Source organism: Vollenhovia emeryi, unplaced genomic scaffold (genome assembly GCF_000949405.1).
Source record: "Vollenhovia emeryi isolate VEMERY1.0 unplaced genomic scaffold, V.emery_V1.0 DF939127.1, whole genome shotgun sequence".
Taxonomy (NCBI): domain Eukaryota; kingdom Metazoa; phylum Arthropoda; class Insecta; order Hymenoptera; family Formicidae; genus Vollenhovia; species Vollenhovia emeryi.
In genome coordinates this window covers 408148-428860 of record NW_011967239.1, presented here as the reverse complement: position 1 = coordinate 428860, position 20713 = coordinate 408148, and the positions used below count along the sequence as shown (strand labels likewise).

The following is a 20713-nucleotide window of genomic DNA, read 5'->3' as shown; positions in this document are numbered from 1 at the left end:
TTAATCTATTCATAACGTTATCGCTCCGCTCGGCCGGGGGCTTATCGATCCCCGACAAAACAATCCCGAGGCTTCTGGAGTTTCGCCGACCGTACAAGGGCTTCGGCGCGGCTCCGCGTATTTAGACGCGGGGGGGGGGGACCCTCTCTCGTGGCACCCGTGGCGCACGTCACGCGGGGAAGAGCGCGATAAACCGCTATCGCCGGCGCGGTATCGCCGGCGCAAGTGAACGAGGTACAATTGAGCATGACGGCGACTTTCGCAATTTTATTTTTGCGCGCGTGGCGCGTGATATCATCGCGGGCACTCCTTCGGGGGCTTCGGGGCCGCGAGCTAATAAAAACGAGCCCGACTTAATGAGACTCGCGGTGCCCCGCAAGAGGAGTAGGAGGAGGAGGGGTGGAGGAGGAGGAGGAGCAGGAGGAGGAAGAGACGGAAAAAAAGATAGACCGATAGAGAGCGGAGGGAGGGGCACAGAAAGAGACGGAGAAGTAAATCGCGAGGGCCACGGCGGGGAAGGGGGGGGGACGAGGAGCGCAGAGGAAGGAAATAGAAAAACAATCGCCCACAATCGCCCGATCGCGCGACGGAGATCGGGCCGGCGAGGGAGAGAATTGATCGGCGATGCCGTCGACTCACCAGGGCCGTAGAACTTGGCGCCTCTGGTGACGTCGTAGACGCTGCCGTTGACGGCGACGAGTATCCGGCCGTCCGGGCCCTTGCCGTCGTACTTGGGCAGCTCCTCGATCGCGAAGTCGCGGCGCAGCTTGGGCAGCTTCTTCACCTCCTGCACGGGCTCCTCGGGCCGCGTGCGGCCCTTGACGATCTTGTAGACGAGGATGGCGATGACGCCCACAAGGGCGAGGTTCACCGGGCTCTTGACGATCTCGCCGACGAAGCTGGACAGGAACTGCGGTTGCGGTTGCTGCTGCTGCTGCTGCTGCTGTTGCTGTTCCTGAGCCGCGGCGGCCGGCGAACCGCTCTTCTCGGCCATCTTGACCAGAGTCAACCGACCCGTCTACCCGGGCAGGCGAGGAGTGTCTCGCCGAGGAAGACGAGAGGTTACGAACGCGCCGGGGGACTGGGTTAGAGGAAGCGTAACGGCGTACGCGCTTCCGAATTCCTGTCGCGATGTGCGCGCGCGAATGACGCGTATATGCCTCTGCGCGGCGCGTGCCTGCCGACGCGTACGCGACTCGCGGAGACCCACGGACTCTGAGCTGCGGCGGAGAACTCGCTGCGAGAAAGAGAGAGAGAGAGCGCGCGGGCGAGAGAAACAGCGACTACAGCGAGGCGGGGAACGCGGACTGATAATCGCCGACTAGGCGCCGCTCGCCGACGCGTGACGACACTGACGACGACTCGACGCGCGCGACGATAATCGCGCCACACCGAGCAACGATGCGTACCGGTGCGCGTTGCGTAGCCCCCCCCCCCCTCTTCTTTTCCCTCTGCCCTTCCCGCAGTCGCGCCCCCCCGACTCCGACCCTTTTCCCTCCGACGGTCCGTACGCCCGGCGCAGAAGAGGGACGAAATTCGGAAGAGCCGCCGTTCTACGTGGCCGCACCGCGGTGGTGCCGCCGCAGGGCCGTACGCGTCCCCGCGTCCCCCCGCGGCGAGGGGTGGGGCGAGCGAAAAAGCGTGTCGCCGCCCGATTGGGCGCGACGACGCTCGGTTTTCGCGAAATATTGGCCGGCCAGCTTTCAAGTTTATCAACTGTTTCGTCGATCAATTAATTTATTGTTGCGCCTCGCCGCGGCGCCGCTTTGTTAATTAAGTTTGCCGCTGTCCGTGCGCGACAACGCTCGGCCTTCGTAGAAATTGGTCGGCTAGTTTTCGAATAATTAATTGACGCTGTTGATTTGCAGTATCACTCGAAAAGGACCCGAAAGAACGGGGTTGAAACGTGTAATAAACTAATTAAATAACTAGCCAGTTGGGTTGACTATAATAGCGTTTTCGATTTGCTGACTCGACCCGACTCCGAGTCAGAAAAGTTTGATTAAAAGTAAGATTTTTGCAGAAATTGCGATTCAAATCTTGCTTTTGATGAAACTTTTCTGACTCTGGGTCGGGTCGAGTCAGAAAATCGAAAACGCTATAAGTTTCCCCGTCTCAATTTTCAAATTAAGTTTGCACATTGTCTTGTCGACGAACTAGTTGCATTTCACCGCCTTGCTAATTAAGTATGTCGTTATCAGTACGCGACAATAGTCCCACATAGAGCTAAAACCTCGAATGGATGTCCATTAGACGTTCGTGGAGATTTGGAATGTCCAGTGTCATATTAGGCCAACAAAAGGCCGCTAAACATCCGTAGTTCCGCTTTGCGTGCGTCCATTAGACCTCTTTTAGACGTCTTTAAAGATGTCCACTAGATGTTACGCAGATCATCAGTAGAGACGATCCGATGCGAGGTTTCGAGATCCATCTACCACCATAGAGCTAGACATGTGGATGTCCAGCTCCGTGGGGAGCTATGGAGGTTCAGTGGATCTAAAATAGATGTCTAGCTGACTTTCACCATGGGGACAGATATCCATAAAATGGAGGTCTCTCTTCACGGTGTCAAATCGGATACATAGCCATTAGAGATCTCTCAATGGATCGCTGATGGACGTCTTTCCTTTGTGTTTTTCGAACTCTCCTTTTTGAGCCACCATCGATCCAAGTTGCGCCGCTCAAATTGAAGCAGATCCCCGGTATTCTCCGGCACGATTTCTCGCGTCGCAAACGTATCGCAAACATTTTCCCGGAGTAGAGTTACGAACAATCCAAATGATTCGATTACTAATTGTGGGCCCCAAAATGGGTTGCTGTCTTTTTCTTTCCCCAGAGTACTTTGCCAGCCCTAATTCGATTCCTCCTCTCCGTCTGCCCTCATCTCTCTCGAAATCGTGCAATTCCCACCCGAATCGGAGCTCCGCGAGTATCAGCGCGGTTAATTGCGTCGCGTTAATAATATCGCCGGTAACGACGAGGATGTCTAAGCAAGAAATGGAGACTTTGCATCCTCGCGTGATATTTGACGTAACCGGTGTCAATGTACACGTGGATCGCGACCCGGAGACTCAATGACGAGCTCTTCCCGGCAACGCGACTCGGCCTTTTCAGGGGTCGTCGGTGCCGCGACGTATTTCTGCCGCCCCGGGCTCATTCGTCTGTCCTGGCGCTTCGCCGATCCATTCGACTCTGCGCGGACTCGCATCAATCGCGTACGCACGAAACGTACATTCGCATTCGCGTCCATTTGCTCTTCCGCGAAGTTAGAATGTACCGTTTGCGCTTCCTCTCCCTCTCGCCCCGTCGAGCGAAAAACAGTTATGTCACGAGACGAAAGAAAGATTACGAGCCCGGGAGAGATTGTCGCTCGCCCCGTTGAGATTCGCGGAATCTCGCAACGAAAATAAGAGGATCGCGCGGATCATGTTTCCCACCTCGCGGTATCGCGGTATCGCCCGTCCCGGCGATTTGCCAAGAGGAAAAAAAACCTATGTAATTATGCGCGTTCTTCAGAGTCATGCTATGCGAAGTCACGTGTTCCAGATACGCGACGCGCGTTGTAAATACGCTGCGTGCACTTGCAGCGCGCGCGTATGTATATGTACGCACGTACATACACACGGGCATTCTCCGTCGCGATTAAGTTAGCTCCGCCGCAATTATGACGGTCACGGGACCGGGCGCACGCTATTACGATTGCGAAGGGATCCTCGTTTACTCCATAGACTTATATACTTCATAGACTTATATACTAGACTGCGACATCCGTAGGGAGGCGTCGGTCGTAAGATATAGACAGAGAGGTAGAGCTGAACCGAGTATCTCTGTCTAACTTATTCGCAAAAAGAAAGTTTAGTTTGTTCCTTGCAGCGAAACGCCTTCCCTCCTGTTTCAGGAAAAATAACGCAGCTACAAAAAAAAACAGATCCATCGTCCCGTGAAGAACTTAATTTGTTTTTAGCTTAATTAGTTTTTAATCTATGATCAAGAGGAAGTCAATAATGATGGAGAATGTACTTTGGATACAAATTTAAATGCCTCGTTCCAAAGTATCTGAAAAAAAAAACCATTACTGCTCAATATTTTGTTATGCAGATTTGTTGCACATACCATGCGTCCGAATCAATCGTTTTATTTCACATATATGGCAATCGTCTACATAATAAAACGCACCTCGCGTAGCAAATGACACTGAATCTTTTTATACATATAGGCTGCGTTCGGCAGCTCACTATCGGCACCACTTAGCGCTGAAAGCATCGTTAAATCTTTCTTCGACGCATAATTAGCAGCAAAGATAGAATAAGGTCTTCAGCGCTAATTGTAAGTGGCACTGATAGTGAGCTCCCGAACGCACCCATTATATATATATCTGTAAACATAATCTACTTGTACTTAGATAAATTGTACTTGAAATGGACGGCACTGTTGCATCGAGAAATACTGACGCTTTGTCGCTCCCGAGTCAATCGTAATATCCTATTTACTATCGCTATCGTTTGAAGTTAAAGGCACCGGCGCTACCTCGTTCGCCCGGGGCTCGCGATAAGTAACAAGGCACCTCTGATTCGTGCAGCACAGATATCTGTATCCCTAAGGAGTCCTCGCTACACCTACATTAACAAACACGTGACACGTTTAAATTGTTCATAATCTCTCAGGCCTTTATAATTGCCTTCTCCTCCTGATAGTCGAGGTACGGACGGATGTCGGTGATGGACGACACGGTCTCTGGATTGACTCTCTCCGAGCACATCGGACAGGTCTCCTCAGACTCCACGATTCTGGCGTGAACAAATTGTAGTGTAACGGACAGTCCAAGTTAACGTTTGCACTCGTCGTGCGATATTTACCTTAGAAATTCACTTCTGATGGCCGGGAAGTCGCACTGGGGGCACACTGTGAACTCGTCCTCCACGATATGTCGTCCCTGTAAGCACAATAGAACCGGGAGAACGTGGCTGGCGCGCTCTACTCGTGAGCGTGCGCCGATTAAAGGGCCTTACCGTCGCGATGCAAAAGGGTATGGTGTTTTTACACTTATCACAGGTCACTTCAGTCTCGGGGACTCTGCTCTTGCAGTACGGGCACGGGGTGAGAGGCTCGTCCTCGTTCTCGATGTCCTTCGTTCTCGGTGGTTTCCGCACGATCGCCTCGATCTTCTTGCTGTACTTGGCGTCGACCTGTCCCCGATACTCGGGGCGCATCAGCATTGCGGCGAAATTGAATGCCGCGTTCTTCAGGCCCGCCCTATGGCATTCTATTACGGTCGAAGTTAATATCGGCACGATATCTGAAACGCGAAATGTATCGTTGTAAGCCGGGCGTTAATCTCTTTCGCGTCAATCGCCGCACAGAACGGCTCTCGTCGTTACTAACGTGAGGGAAATTTCGATATGCTGTTGGCTACCCTTATAAGCATCCGGGCGCCTCGTAAATGATCGCTTCTCTTCACGTGCAGCCTCACCAAGATGTAGGAATGCAGGAGTCTCAAATTGGTCTGCATCTCCAACGGTATGGTGATCTTATTTCTCTTGAGTTCTTGGTACATACCGAACAGGACGTCGTGAGCGTTTCTGTAGTTTCCTGAAAGAAAAGAGACCCGTCGCGTGATGCGTTTTTTTGACGCGGGCATAAATACGTACCATTAACTTGCTCCTCGTTTGCAATTATGATCGCCGTCTTAGCCGCTTCCTTGTACTGCTTCCTAGCCATGTACAATCGGAACAGATATTTCGGATCCTAACAGAGAATACGAACACGCTAGAATCTTTCTTTTTAAACAATGTCTATATGTAAGCATAATAGTAACCTTCGGTAAGCCATCGCTGCCTAATAAGAAATCTATCAATTGATTAGCTAATTTGTCATCCTTGGAAGATGCGACGGCATCTATGGCGTAGGTAATCGCTCTATCGTCGTCCGGGACCAGTTGCACAGCTTTCAACAAATGTCGTAGAGCCTAAAAATAGCAGCCCGGTAAAACACCGGTACTCTTTGCACGATCAAACTTCAGATTGCAAAGAAATTGCAAATTCACCTTCTGATATTCCTTAGCGTGGAAATAGTATTTTCCAGCTAAGAGATTGTTTTTCTGAGATTCAAAGTGCATCGCGAGACTTCTGAAATCTTCCCTACGGACATTGGTGTCGTCGATTGTGTTCACCAAGATTTCCCCGTACAGTTCCATTTTGCCGTGCTGATTGGCCAATTGAAAGGCCTCGTCGTGGCAATTTGATAGAATCAGAAATTTGATAGCCGAATTATAGTCATTCATCTTCTGGAAATATTTTGCAACCATTTTTGCACCTTCTATGCTTTTAGTTTGTTGAACAATTTCCACGCTACGAGCTGTGGAACAAAATAATTTAGTCAAGCGTATCATTATTAGTACACATATCATGCTGTGGGGATAACAAAATGCGAGGGAAAATACACTTACCGGGATTATTTAAATGGTCCAGATTAATTCTGATTATGTTATCGTAATCCTTGGCGGTTTCATACGCTTTGGCAGCTTCCTCATATTTACCCTCGGACTCTTTGGCTTTAGCATACTGTATGTTAATTTTCGCAGACGATATTTGCGGTAGAAGCTGCCCCACTTTGTGCCAATTTTTCAATTTTATGTACGCCGACGCTGCCTTGTCGAAATACTCGGCCTTTTCGTATAACTGCGCAGCTTCGCTAAATTGCTGGAGATACACAAATATTTATGCAACACAACTAAACCTTGGAGGTTTAGAAAGAAAAGTGAGTATATACCTTCATCGATTCTAAAATCTCCGCGCATTCTTTCCGTAATAGCCTCGGACTGTCGTTATCCATGGCTATCCCGACGCCTTTTCTGCTGTCGCCGCATCTTATAGACATTCTCGCTATTCCTGCTAAACATTGCGTTCGATGGTGAGGATTCTGCGTAGCCAAAGCGGACGTATTGTAATCAACTAGACCGCGTTCGTAATTTGTTAAGGCTTTTGGATAGTTTCCCCTGTTCACAAAGAAGATTGTTGTATTTTTATAAAATATTTTGTTAAAAATGCTGGGATACTATTTTATCGTTGTGTTATATTATCATCATATGAAATCTGATTTGTTTATATTGAATATATTAAAATACTTGGTAGGATTTTAATAAAGAAAATCTTACGTGAACTCCAATTGTTGGGCGTACTCTCTGGCGATGAAAGGGATCTCGTCGGGTTTTAACTTTTGCGCCAAACTCAACGCTTGTTCCCACTGCATTAAATCTCTCCTCAGATACAAGGCCTGCACGGGCTCGGAAGATTGCAGAAAATACTTTTCGGCTTCGTTGTAATTTCCTAGTAATATACACGCGTGGCCGCACAACAAAGCCAGTTCATCTATATTTTCCATATTCTGTAACGTCCACACCATTGCGGCATCCTCCATTTGTCGATAAACGCGAATAGCTGCGTGTAAATTAAATTTTATATAACGTATTTTAATGTCGTAACAATATGTATAAAAATGATGAGACATGCTTACCAAACTCGACGTTTAAATTTGCAATGGCGCTTTGTCCCAGCTTCAGCCATGCATCCCTGTTGTTCAATTTTTCGCAGCTACTCCATGCTTGTTGGAACCTAACAGATAATTAAAAAACGTTCTTTCAAATACTCTGTGCACGTTTTTCTATTTACAAATTGAATGACATAAATCTTACCGTCTGCACAAAATCTGATTATCCAAAATCTCACGGATTTTTTTCGATTCCACGATGTTCCCTACTTCTTCGTGGGACGTTAGTGTTAATTGTATTATTTTACTACCCATTGTGCTCAGCGTTACTTCGCCAGAGTACATTAGTAAAGGCACTGAGTCCGATGGCAACTTGGTTGTACTTATTTTTATTACTTTGGTACCTGTTCACAATGCAACACGTGAGATCTCGCGGTGATAACGCGTAACTCATTCAGGTCTCACTTGCCTTCAACGAAGTATTTTACAAAGATGTATGTTACAATAACGCTTTTATTGTACACTGCAAATGTAGCACGTTCAAATATGTTCTGATCCCAGAGAATACCGTCAATGTTATCAGGACAATCAGGCACGGCAATGGCCGCTTCGTTTATCGGATCAAACACGTAAACGTCCGACTTACTGTCAACGAAGCACAATTGCGCTCCATTCGCGTCCAAGTATAATTCCTTTATCCCATTGTTATGTGAAAATTCGGTACACTGATGAAATGTCTCCAAGCAAAAATACGTAATGTAACCCATCTAGAAATTTGGAACAGGCGCATCTTCAGACTTTCAAATTGACAACACTGCCCGAAATTATCTCAGGATGATGAGCTGACTTACGTCATTACCACAAACCAGGAAGTCGGAGCAAAGAGCGTGACACGTGATTCTACTGTGTGAAGAATTGGACTCTGGAAACATCTTCGTGTCCTTCCCGCTGTTTATCAGAGCCTGCTCGGATTTGATCTGCACACCAAGTAAAATTAGCAAGCGCGTGTCTTCCACGATTCTTACTATTAGTTCGAAGCTCGTAATTACCGAGTGTAACTGCAGTTTCCCGTCAAATAGCGCCGACACATACGTCTCATTCAAGCGTATACTGTCTATCGTAGCCAAATAATCCCTCTCGAAATGTATAGTGTCGTAATGGCTCGTAGACAAATCCCAGAAGAGCGCTCTGTTGTTTAGTCCTACTGCTAAATGTACCGGACCCACTGCTAATATCGCCGGTTCTATTATGGTGTTGATTATTTGCGGGCTCGGTTTGTCCTGAAAATACGTACACTGGTGAAAGAGTCCGCTTTGTCATCTCGCGTCGTCAAAGGTACCTTGTCCAACGTATAGAGGTGTATAGTCACTTCCATCAGGCTCGTCAGCAACGCTATTCTGTTGCCGCAGACGCTGGTTAATTTCGGAATCTCTATCAGATAAATTAATATGTTGCCGAGGTAAGTCACAACCGCCAGCATCGTCCCGTCCGTCGACCATTCGATACTGCTGACTCCACTCTCGTTGGTCACCGTGATCAACGTCTCGGTTTCCTCGAGATTCTGCAGACTGTGCACTTTCAGCGTACCGTCGCCGCAAGTAGCCACTTTTCCGACCGCTTGGCTCAACGCGACGTCCGTCAGGGAGTCTCTGTGGTTCTTGACTTGAAATAATTCCTGCCCGACCTCCTTTATGTGCGTCGATATCGCGATAAAGAAACCAGCCTCGAATCCTACCAGTATGTAACCGTCGCCGTACCTGTAAGACAGAAATAGATGCGTATCGCTGTCGGTACAGCGCGGAACAATTGGATCAGCGTATTATACTAGCAGGTAATTACCACTTATAAGTTACGATTAATCCGTAACGTTTCTGGAAGGCCAATTCAATCGGATTTTCCGGATCCAGAATGTTGTACAAGAACAACGTCGTCTTGCTGACGATGAGGGATACCTGAATACATTTTTGCACACATGAGAGCAACAGCGTTACGCGAATATTATGTAAATGTGTTTTACCGCGAGCTTCTCGGTGAGACATCATACCGTGTTTTCACCGCCTAGTCTGTGGTCCATTTTCATCTCGCTGAACTGTATATGAGACGGATCGCCTTGAAGTGTTATCTCTCGGCGGGTGTCTCCTTCGCTCGTGCTGATAGTCAAGACCTTGTCCTCGCTCGCCAACGCGAGAAGACCGTCCGCCGACCACGCGCCGCATAGAATGCGCTTCCTGTGCTTCCCCAAAATAGGTATCCGCCTGCGCAACGTGGAGCAATTAAATGGAGAATAACTTTACAGCGTTCTAGATACTATGTGATACATTTGGTCGATATCGCACTTGGCATTTATGTGATCGTAGAGCACCAGATTTCCCTTCTGCGTCCCCACCGCCAGCAGACAGCTCTTCTTCGCCCACATCATGCAGGTGAGCCCGTCCCTCACGCCCGCGTCTATCTGGGACTTCTTCCCGGTCGTGGCGTCCCATAGAATTATGGTCGACGAGTTCTGCGATATTATTGCCAACAGATCCCCGTCCGAGTCCCACCCGAAGCCCGTGCACAGCCCGGAGATTGGTATCCGCTCCTGAATGTCGCCCTGCCTGTCGAAAATGGCAACGGTGGAGTCGTAGCCCGTTGTGGCCAGATGCGTGCTGTTACCGGGTCGCCAAGCGATGTAGACGTTACCGCTGCCATGGGGTTGGTCTAGTCGATACAGGACCTGCCGTTGAGCGCAAAAGAATTAAACAAACGTTCCCTTGCGTGTGCAAAAGTGGAGGGAAAACCTGGCGCAAGATCGGCCGCGTGGCTGATTCTCATCGAACGAGATGAATGAATCACAGATCTGACGGTCGAGGTGAAACGTATTCTTCGCTCTCTATATCGTTAAGCTTGACTTTTTCCCATTAAACAATCCCGTGACAGAGTACGGCGGTCGACGCTAACATAACCTACCTTCTCCGACGACATCGTAGCGCGGAGAAATTGTCGCTGACGGGGAAATCGGTCAGTACGCGCATTTAAATGATATATCTATACGGCATTACGACGCGCATAGCTTAAATATTGATTTATTAAGCAGTGTCGCTTTCGCGTACCGACACATCTCCTATGTCGGCCATATTGTTTACCTTTGTGGGGCTTTCGCGATCGATTTGCGCGTGACCCGCCATCTGTACGTCGACAGGGGAAACTACTAATACAAAACGATGGATAAATAGGGGGAACCCTTTTGAGGTTAATTGGATCCTAAAGTCATTTCAAATACCAATATCTTTTTCACTAGACTTCTGGCCCGAGTGTTTTAAGTATGAAAATGTTCTGCTATGCGGTCCGCAACTTATCCTGGCATTATTTTGAGCGTAAAAGTTAATGAAAACATTTTCCTGCGCGAAAACTATATTTGACCGTGTCGGTCAAGAAACATGGCTGAGAGATCCGCTTACAATGAGAAAACATAAACAGTATACATATACATATTATAGCGACAATATAATCGACCAGTTGACCGAGTATGAAGGATAATTCACACTCGGCCTCGTAACAAATAAATTGTATCAGCTAGAATTTTTTCGAATTTCCATAAGGTTCGAAACTTGGTTCCGAAACGAGTGATCTTTTAAAAGACTGCTTAGATATCTTGCTGCTGATCACTTCAGACGTGATGCACCACTCGACTGTAGAGGGGAAACGATATCGAGAATGTCGAACACAAAAGACAAGGCGTGTACGTGCAATTTCATCAAAAAATATATATTTAGTAGAAATGATCCTTTTATTTGAATATTAGCTCATTTTGCGAGTAATCGCGGCAGTCAATCACCTGTCAATATCTCGGAATTCAATGTTGCGGACTCACGTGAAGAGATAAATATTAATCACACGCGAATAAAATTACCGGAAACATGCCTCGCAGTACTAATCCTACAAGTTATAATTTGTACATACAAAAAGTCGATAGTTATGTTTTAACTGTATTTGAATATACACACATATCAACAGTTTTAAGTAAAAAAAAGTGTCGCTAGCATGGTTTTTCGTCGACCGAAAGTACGCGAACTCTCTTCGTAATTACATCTGAGGATTCGCAAGTTGATCCACTAGCGACGTCCCAGCGTTGTTTCCTTAGCTTAGGGTGTAGCCTTCGGTTTCAGTTCATCGTAACACGGTCTCAGGAAGATCTGATTTTTCTTCGCCGGATTGTAGTACTCGTGACCCTGAAACATTAGTAAGTCGATAACATCACATACAGACAATTTCATGATCACGTCGCTTCGAACGACGTCGGATACCTTGGACCAGTCGTAAGAGACGGCGTACGCGAATATCTGCCCATTGTGATTGAAACAGCAACGCGTGATGGGCTGCTCCATCGTTTCGGAGGACTTGAGCTTGGTGCGTGCGTCCTTGTCCCAAAAACCGAAGGTACCATCGCCGCCCACGGTCACCACGGTGCCATGTACTGGATGGAATGCTATATCGTTCACCTGTTCCGAGAATTGACGAGTTATTGCGCCTGAGGAGATCAAGGACGTAATCTGATTTCTTATTCAAGTTGCACAAACCGCGTAGATATCTTGGTATCCGTTAGGCGTGCCGTTGGTCCTGTGGCACTTGAACGTAAAGTTCTCCTTCGTGCTGAGATTCAGATGATGAATCGCAACGCGTCCCTCCGTGCTGCCGATCGCAAAACCGGTCGGCACTTTCTTCTTATCCCTGAAAATCGCCACGCAACGATACTGATACTTTAGGCTCAGCTCGACGGGCTTGTACTCGCGCGGGCTGCCCTCCAGTTGGTAGACTATCAAGCCGCGTCCGGCTGTCCCCACAACCGCCATGGGATAATCCTAGGATTGATATCATTAATGCATATAACGATACTGTACGCCAGCACGATGTGTTTTATTTTATACTCGCACTTACAACATCGGCGCAATAGCATCTTTCAGGCAGATTGATAGTCATTGCTGGCTTGGGACTGCGCAGATCCCAAAACTGTAAATTTCGTATTTTTAGTGAAAATTTCAGACACGTTAGAAAAACATTTTGACGACAATAATTACAAACTGTCTAAAAAAACGGACTAGTAGAGAGCGCGACAGCATTTGACCAATTTTATATATAAAATAGAACATTAAGGTTGGTGCCTGCTGCAGTTGTCTTTATTTAAATGAAGTCGCGTCGAAGAAGTGAAAAACGACTCTGAGAAATCTCGCGTTACATTTTCAAGCGAAAAGATACTTAGATGAACAAATACTTTGCATCGCTTTAACACACTTAAAATATTGTCTCAAAAACTATCCCTTTCCTTTGTTAATTCACGGTTCTTTATTGACTATTAAAGGAAAAGACTAGTTTTCGGACAATTTTATAAGTGTTAATGCAATCCAAAGTGTTCTTACGTCCAAATATCTATTTATTTGAAAAATATTTGTAACGTAAAAATTCGCAGCGAGCGATTTCTCGCCTCTGACTTTATTAAATATAACTGTAGCAGAGTTTTAAATCCAAAGATAAGATTGCAAATGAATATGAACCCTTAGCGTTTTATCCCAGGAGCCAGTCATGAGGCAAGAATACGTGGACGCCTTAATCCAGTGGCAGGTTTTGATCGGCGCGTCGTGCGCTGCCACTTGTACGCTCTGATTTGTAGCCAGGTCCCAGCACTTTGCCGTCTTGTCGCAGCCCGCCATAAACACTTTGGTCCCATCCTAAGGATTGTCGCGCGGTGACATTATTGCAATCTCCAACGCCGTTTATTCAGCGGCACGTATCTCATATACAATAATTAAGAACCGAGGGACTTACGTCGCTCCAGCACACGTCCAGGACCGGCGCTGTCATACTCTGCATGGATTTGGGCACCGTCTTGCCGGACTGCTCCACCTCCCAGCAGCGAACGTTGCTGTCCCAGGAGCCGGCCACTAAGAAATTCTGCGGTATGGACGCCGGGCTGAACGCCAGGCTGGAGATGGAGTCGTCGGGCGGCGAGACAACCTCGAAGTCCTGCATCGGATTCGACGCGTTGGACGTGCCCGTCCTCAGCGCGTTGCTCTGATTGAACATCGTTCCTCGACCGGGTCCCACGCGTTTCTCGGTCGCCGCTCAGTAATTTCTGCGGGGAGAGATAACCAGTGCCGTACGTGCTCCGGTGACTCGCGCGAGATTGTTTACCCTGCAGTTAACGTCACGCAGAGAGCGGACTCCCTACATCATCCACGTGCCCGGGGAGAATTGAAGCCGCACGAAAAACGCCGACGAAACTTGAAGAGAACACCTCAGCGTGGCGATAGACTTCACACAAAAGCGCCCGGCCGGATGTGCATTTCGGCGCCGCTGGATGTCGCTGCCGTAGCTTCGCGCGCGCACGCGTCGTAATACGGCAAGGAATGCGGAATACTGAGACAGGAAACTAAGTCGGAGGGCAGCCAGATTTTCGAATGTCAATCAACGATTGGCTGCGGACCAGGGATGTCCACGAGTCCCTAGAAATTCTCTATTCCGCGATCAATTCGAAAAACTTATCATTTACTTGAAGTATATTTACATTACTTTATAATATAACAATACTACATTTATGTTCCGTTTCTAAAATTACATAATGCAGCGTTTTAAGGCACAACTGGACTGCAAAAAGATCGTTTGTTTCGACAACCATTAGCCAATATTATAATAATTTATCGTATATTTATTATTACAATCGTGATACATGTAAAAATGAATTGAAACTCTTATAAAAATATATTCATCCTTCGCACAAACCCCGTACCTGTCGGAGAACTTGACGTTACAAATATAAGACACGAGAGAGAGAGAGTTTCTCCTTTCGATGATTCGTACACCGAAAAATGAAATTATTTACATTATGTTACATTAGGTCCGGTAGCTCTGAGCGGTGCCGGATCCGTAAGTGCGATCCCACTCGATGTAAATTTTGAGATCCGACTGAGAGACGCTGGGTCGCACGTTGATGAGCGCCTGCTCGAAATCGGCATTCGTGATGTGCCGCACCTCCTCCATCCTTATGTCCTCGAGCTGACTGAAGGGTATGCTGCGGATCGGTCCCATGCTCGCCTCCTTGCAGAGATTCGTCATGTCGGCGCCGGAATAGCCCGCCGACTTGACCGCGATCCGCGCGATGTCCTCCACGCTGAGATCGTGGCGCACCGACCTCAGCAAGTTATTTATTATCTGCTCGCGCGCCTCGAGCTCCGGCAGAGGCACGTACAGCCTCTTGACGAGACGCCGCCTCGCCGCCTCGTCCAGCTCTTGCGGCCGATTGGTCGCGCCGACGATCAGAATGCGATCGTCCTCGGACGTCGCCGCGCCGTCCAGCTGCACCAGGAACTCGGTCTTCAGCCGCCTGGAGGACTCGTGCTCCGTCTCCGAGCGCTGCGTCAGCAGCGAGTCGATCTCGTCGATGAAGATGACGGACGGCTGGTGGACCCGCGCGACCGCGAACAGCGCGCGGACCATCTTCTCCCCGTCGCCGATCCACTTGGACGTCAGGGAGCTCGCCGAGATGGAGAAGAACGTCGACCTGCTCTGCGAGGCTATGCACTTGCCGATGAGGGTCTTGCCCGTCCCCGGCGGGCCGAAGAACAGGATACCCTTGGGCGGACGGCGGAGACCCGTGAAGATGTCCGGCCGCAGCATGGGGAACACCACCACCTCCTTGACGATCTTCTTGATGTACTCGAGCCCTGCGATGTCGTCCCACGTGATCGTCTTACCCGAGTCCATGATCTCGCTTCTTATTAGCTCGATCATGTTCGGGTCGATGTTCCTCAGCCTCTCGTCCTCCACCTCGTCCGCGCCCGCCTTGCCGCTCTGCGGCACTCCGTTGCCGTTTTTTGCCGTCAACTCCTCCTGGTCGCGTTTGAACGGACAGACGAATTGAGAATTGGCCGCACCTCGGCCGCCCAGTGTCTTCTTCGGCGCCGCCTTGTTCTTCTTCATCTGCTGGATGTACAATTCGTCCCTGGCGCTTCTGAACGAGTCAAGCGTGATCTCGGGCGCTTTAGCGTCCTTGCTGCTGGACTGTGGAGTAGCAACCGGCTTCATTTGTAGAACATGCGGATTTATCGGCCTGTACGAGGCTTTACCACTCGTGTCGATGTTTAACTTGGGAGGCACCCTTTGCACAAACTTATCCAAATTCGGATAAGAGGGCTGGCCGCTCGATTGCACTTTGGGTGCATTCTGCTTGGCGTGACTCGCATGCTTACTTGAACTATCGTTTCTGAGACTAGTTGCGAAATATGTACATACGTTCTGTTCGCTGTTAGACCTCGATGAAAGCTCTCGACGTGAAGCTTGGCTGGGATCTTTGCTAAAAGCTGCTTGCAAAGAGATTTTCCTGCTTCTTCCTGGCGCATCCTTCGTCCTGTGTATTATTTTCTCAATATCCCTGTCACTGTAAGACCTTCCTTTGCAAGGTAGAGTATTGAGCTCCTGGCAGGCCAGAGGTTTTATAAAATTCAGCGTGGCGTCCTGGTCGTCCAACCTCGACCTCCACTCGAGCGGATTGTTTCTCACGTCCGCCAGTTGAGATTTAATCTGTCCCCAGTAATTGTTCACCCCGTTCCTGTCGCTCGTCAGAGCGTGATAGTCCTTGAAGCCCTTCCGGAGCAGCATCGCCGCCGTACCCTCCGAATCGCTGCGTAGTTCACGGGCGTAAACAGAAGCGTGCGATATATAAATTTTACATGACAGAAAACCGCGATACGCAAACATGCACAGACGTTACTCACAACAACTTTGTGGTCATGTACTTGACAGCGAGAGACCTGCGTTCGATGTCGGCGACGTCGAGGCAGCTCCTGTCCTCCTTTGAGAATCTCAGGGTATGGTAGGCGGTTAGAATGTTATTTTTCTCCTCCCTCGCATCTCGCGCCACGTGCGTCTTCGCACCGGCAGAATTCGCCTCCTCATTCATGCCCGACGCGTGCAAGATGTGAGCGCAACCCGAGGGGAATAGCTTTCGGACACTGTCGCGACTCAAACGCGTGCTAACAGACGTATTCGGCGCGAAGATCGAACACGCGTGACAACAACTTTTATTCACGTCCTTCGTAACGTAGCCGGCAAGACGGTAACCACGTGGTTCGGCTACGCCGTTGTGATTGGCTGGTTGCGCGGGTGCCGGTGTGAATAATCGAGGTTCGATCTCCGACGCTACACCTGGGGCTCGATTCTTGAATTTATTCGAAGAAGAAACGTATGCGAAAATTCTGCTCTCACAGAAAAGTTGCAAGTTGATTGGCTATTCGCATGGCTTTAACCAATCGACTTGCATCTTTTCTGTCAGAGCAGAATATTCGTATACGTTTCTTCTTCGAATGATTTCGAGAATCGGGCCCCTGCGTGCGAAAGGACCAACGTCGTTTTCATTTAATCGCAAATCATGCGTGATAGTTACCGTCACGTTAGATTTGATATTCAAACTATTCGTCGATCGATGTCGATTCGACGAGTCATTTCTGCGCTGAGAAACTATATTACATTCAATAAAGACCGAAAGACAACGTCTGTCCTCGAAGATCAGTTCGCTTCTTCAAGAATAAATTTCCTTCTCTTTAGAACTGCACATGTAAGATACCAGATAACAGGCTTTTTCAAGCTGCAGGAAATATCGGAAGATTTCATATTGCTTTGCAGTTACGAAAACTGAAAAGGGACAAATGCATTTGCCGGGACGCGCAGCATTGTTAATATTATTACGCATCAAGTCTCAAATTCAAAGTGTAACTCCCAAGCTTCATCTCGTAGTCCACACTGCTGCGTTCACGAATACACCCAGTGAGAAATGATTCGTCGATCGACGTCGAAACGACATCGAATCGACATCAACACCGTCGAATTGACGTCGATTCGACATCATTTCTCACTGGGCAGTGAACCTCGTCGCCAAAACGCCCATCCAGACAGTACCGCAAAACTGGATCCTGTTCCCGTGCTGCTCCCGTCGTCGGCGCCGTCTGCGGAAAAACTCTCGTGCGCCGCTCTTATAAGGTCCAGCGGAAAGCAAGCGCCGACCAACCAGCGATCGACGCAGCGGCGCGCCGCATTCATTGGCTGGCGCGCTGGTGGTGGGGAGCCGGGGTATATAAACGGCATGCAAGCGAGCCGCGCAGCACTACTGAGTCGCTGGTGGTCGACGCTGCGTCACGTCGCACAGGGATCGCAATCTTAACCTTGCTCGAGATTTCCCACTTCCAAAATCCTAGCCCCATCCGATCGGTAGATGGCAGCAAAGTTTGATCGATGCGGAGCGATTTGAAGGGATCGTTGTTTCCCAACGAGGTATCAACAATGATTATTGAATTAATATTTCCGCGCGCGGCGCCGAACAGACGCGCTTCGGGTCGAATTTTCGAACGATTCCGCGGCATACCTTGTGGATTATTGAGATTATTTTCGCGATGCAATGTCTACGTATGTTACGCACGAAACTTGGGCGACTTTCAGTCTGGATTCGTGTAGACATTTCCGAGTGTATCCCAGTGAGAAATGATTCGTCGATCGACGTCGAAATGATGTCGAATCGACGTCAATTCGACGGTGTCGATGTCGTTTCGACGTCGATCGACGAATCATTTCTCACTGGGATATGTGTATGCTATAATCTTTTTGGCGGCGATCTCCTAAGAAGCGCTTATACCTCATATACATATCTCGAGAACGAGACAAAATATGTAAATCGTCTACGGCTTGCAATTAGATAATTGAAATCGCTAAGACGATGGATCTATTTACGAAATGTACGTCGGGAATTTTAATGGCGACCTTACGCTGATGTTGCGTTTTCCAGTCAAATTAGGTTAATTCGATTTAACTTTGTTAGCTTAATAGGATTCAAACTTTTAGTACATCTATTCGTTATCACGTAGTAGAATGATAAAAGGGTTCAGTCGAACATTAAGACACGTTTGAAAAGTGAAAATATTTAGGAAAAGGAAGCTTTTACTTTTTCTTACATAAGAGTACAATTACATTTAAAAAAATTGTATAATTATCCGCTCTTCGCTTTCGATTGTATTTCGTTAATTTGTTATTACGTTTCCGAGCTTTTTAACGCCACGGAAACTCACATCGTTTGCGCGTCTAATCTTGTAACAATAATAGATTCATAATGCTATTCAGCTGGCGTATACAGTTATCTCTTCATAACAACGTCTATAACTCGTACAGTGTGAGCCGTGCAGTTTGAATCAGAATAGCACCCGCGGCGCGCGTCAGTTTCGAAACATTTAATTATTAGCTTTGAACCGTATGAACTTTATAACACGTCCGTTTATGCACCCCGCTACCCCGGCGAAGCCATATTAACTGCGGTGAACCCGGTTTGCACATCTCGCGATGGTTTCTACTTATGTGCGACGGGCGAAATGTCAAACGTGAGGCAATCGGGGTGGCAGTCGCGAACGGAAACGAGGAGTTGTTTTATCAGCGCGTAATTTAACCACGCTGACGCGAGAAGGTGGGAGAAGGTAAAGTTTACCTAAAGGCGTTAAAAATACCGAGGAAGCGTCGGGAGAAATAAAGTGCGAGGAGGGCAAAGTGGAGAAAAGGATTTCTATTTCACAGACGACGTATATCGCTTTTCACACTTAGAGATGAATTTTCTCTCCGATGCATTCCTGTTTACTCTGACGTCTTTTACAGGCGCCCGAGCTGTTTCTGAATTCCCTGCACCACCGGCCACAACTATCCGCCGCCTCTAGATCGCAACGACGACGGGAACGATCGCCGCGGAAACCGCTGCGGGGTGAGTAGGTATATGTATAGTTGCACCGGTCCATTGGGGTTACACCCGATCGCCGTCGTGACCGCATTTGTATTCGGAGACCATAAGACGGTCGGACACGTACAGGGTGCTTCAAACTTCATGTTTACCACGTTTAGCAAATTGCCGTAAATCTGAAATCAGTTGGTCAGAGGCTTATCCTAGAACCGCGAGAACCGCCGTTCTGGCGAAATTGCCTTCGAGCCGACTGAGAAAGGCCAGGGTGTCCAGTGATCAGGGAAATCTGGAAAACCGGGAATTATCAGGGAATTTTAGAAATCTGAAAATGTCAGGGAAAAGTCAGGAAGTTTTATGATTATCTGGATTTTTTTACGTCGTTTCACATTCTTTCTGAATAATTTAAAGTTTTCAGAAAAGAAACTTTTTCGGCTCTCAGTACACTAATTTTCTGTTTTGCTAAACATTAATTTATTTACAAGCGTGGTCGGTAATTTATATTTTCATCGTCGTGTTATTTTATTTCAATGTGTTAAACTGAGACAAAACTATTTAAAAAAATTAATTACTAAACAGTACTATCTAAGTAAGTTACTATCTAGTAAGTTGCAAACAAATTGCAGTTAAGCAAAACGAAAGCATCATATGTGATTACGTACGGTACAAATAATTCGAATTTGTAATGATATGTTCGTTCCTATTACGCAATGTATTATACATAGATGGTATAATGGCTTTAATTTACATTTTTACCTTTTGAAATTCCGGGCTTTTGTTTCTCGAGAAAAATATTTCAGGGACTTCGTCGGCCAGAGAAAAATTAATTCCTGCTCCTGGAGAACCTGAAAAAGTCAGGGGATTTTTTTTCATTGATTTCGCTGGACACCCTGAAGGCGCTTGCAAGATGAAAATCTGGAGTTTGTGAAACATCCTGCGAAAAAAATGTAACGTGCCAGCGATGCAATTGCGAGTGAAATGAGTTTCGTGCGTAAGATTAAGCGCGGCCCCTTGCGATATGTGCTTGTCACTGTGCTGTGTAGAGAGACAACACGTTCTATTTTTTCATTCGAAGCTCGGTCTGTACAAATTCATCTTGTCTATAAAACATGCTATTTATTGGTAGAGAATTAGAACAATATTGCTAAAAATAGAAAGATGTTGGGAAGGAACTTTTTCTTGTAATTTTAAACTATTGCTATATTATTACACTTGATACTTGGCAAGTATTTTGCAGGATTTTTCGACGTGTTCCTTTACTTAATATGTAACTTAATTAAATGTAAGCTTAAATTCTCCATCAATTTCTTTTTATATTCATGTTAAGAAATTACACCATTCTAAAATTGAATTTATATAAAATAATTCTTGATGCATGAAGAAAGTAAGAGAATTATTGTTCGTGCTTTCAAACTATGCAGTGTTTTTCATATAAATAAATTACTTCCGCCTTTATCTTCAGCGAGGCTTTCGTTTAAGAGGATAATGACA

General features: G+C 47.4%; 4 protein-coding genes across 6 annotated transcripts in view; all 4 read right to left on the bottom strand.

The window, feature by feature from the left end:
- Nucleotides 1-1372, bottom strand: part of LOC105568741 (membrane-associated progesterone receptor component 1) — a 4900-nt gene extending 3528 nt beyond the window's left edge. Inside the window, exon 1 of the mRNA XM_012024622.1 lies at nt 640-1372. Within this exon, the coding sequence (XP_011880012.1) occupies nt 640-994 (355 nt within the window). The 5' untranslated portion in view covers nt 995-1372. The remainder of the gene's footprint in view (nt 1-639) is intronic.
- A 2713-nt stretch (nt 1373-4085) lies between these two features.
- Nucleotides 4086-10642, bottom strand: LOC105568740 (WD repeat-containing protein 19). Its single transcript, XM_012024621.1, has 20 exons — nt 10435-10642; nt 9822-10201; nt 9530-9740; nt 9325-9437; nt 8825-9242; nt 8535-8765; nt 8337-8462; nt 7955-8252; nt 7691-7889; nt 7513-7610; nt 7154-7436; nt 6769-6994; nt 6446-6698; nt 6044-6354; nt 5816-5965; nt 5649-5745; nt 5383-5589; nt 5010-5296; nt 4857-4933; nt 4086-4787 (listed from the first exon to the last, which is right to left on the bottom strand). The coding sequence occupies exons 1-20, from the start codon at nt 10447-10449 to the stop codon at nt 4661-4663; spliced, it is 4107 nt and encodes a 1368-aa protein (XP_011880011.1). The 5' UTR covers nt 10450-10642; the 3' UTR covers nt 4086-4660.
- A 565-nt stretch (nt 10643-11207) lies between these two features.
- Nucleotides 11208-13791, bottom strand: LOC105568738 (mRNA export factor). 3 transcript variants are annotated; one of them, XM_012024619.1, is made up of 7 exons: nt 13654-13791; nt 13288-13594; nt 13017-13190; nt 12403-12474; nt 12045-12326; nt 11772-11966; nt 11208-11696 (listed from the first exon to the last, which is right to left on the bottom strand). In XM_012024619.1, exons 2-7 carry the CDS (start codon nt 13543-13545, stop codon nt 11610-11612), a joined length of 1068 nt encoding a protein of 355 aa, XP_011880009.1. In that variant the 5' UTR covers nt 13546-13594; nt 13654-13791; the 3' UTR covers nt 11208-11609. The 3 variants fall into 3 exon arrangements, with proteins under 3 accessions (XP_011880009.1, XP_011880010.1, XP_011880008.1); XM_012024620.1 differs by having other exon boundaries at nt 13691-13780; XM_012024618.1 differs by having other exon boundaries at nt 13288-13791.
- Nucleotides 13792-14036: 245 nt separating this feature from the next.
- Nucleotides 14037-16659, bottom strand: LOC105568737 (fidgetin-like protein 1). Its single transcript, XM_012024617.1, has 2 exons — nt 16233-16659; nt 14037-16138 (listed from the first exon to the last, which is right to left on the bottom strand). Exons 1-2 carry the CDS (start codon nt 16415-16417, stop codon nt 14353-14355), a joined length of 1971 nt encoding a protein of 656 aa, XP_011880007.1. The 5' UTR covers nt 16418-16659; the 3' UTR covers nt 14037-14352.
- Nucleotides 16660-20713: the final 4054 nt, after the last annotated feature.

Coding starts and splice junctions, on each gene's coding strand:
- LOC105568740 (XM_012024621.1), bottom strand. Junction 8,463..8,534: donor GGAAACTGCAGTTACACTCG/GTAATTACGAGC, acceptor CTTGGTGTGCAG/ATCAAATCCGAGCAGGCTCT. Junction 5,590..5,648: donor AAACGAGGAGCAAGTTAATG/GTACGTATTTAT, acceptor CTTTTCTTTCAG/GAAACTACAGAAACGCTCAC.
- LOC105568738 (XM_012024618.1), bottom strand. CDS start 13,545: ATGTTCAATCAGAGCAACGCGCTGAGGACGGGCACGTCCAACGCGTCG. Junction 12,327..12,402: donor GATGCTATTGCGCCGATGTT/GTAAGTGCGAGT, acceptor TATCAATCCTAG/GATTATCCCATGGCGGTTGT. Junction 11,697..11,771: donor TCTCTTACGACTGGTCCAAG/GTATCCGACGTC, acceptor CTAATGTTTCAG/GGTCACGAGTACTACAATCC.
- LOC105568737 (XM_012024617.1), bottom strand. CDS start 16,417: ATGAATGAGGAGGCGAATTCTGCCGGTGCGAAGACGCACGTGGCGCGA. Junction 16,139..16,232: donor TACATGACCACAAAGTTGTT/GTGAGTAACGTC, acceptor TGAACTACGCAG/CGATTCGGAGGGTACGGCGG.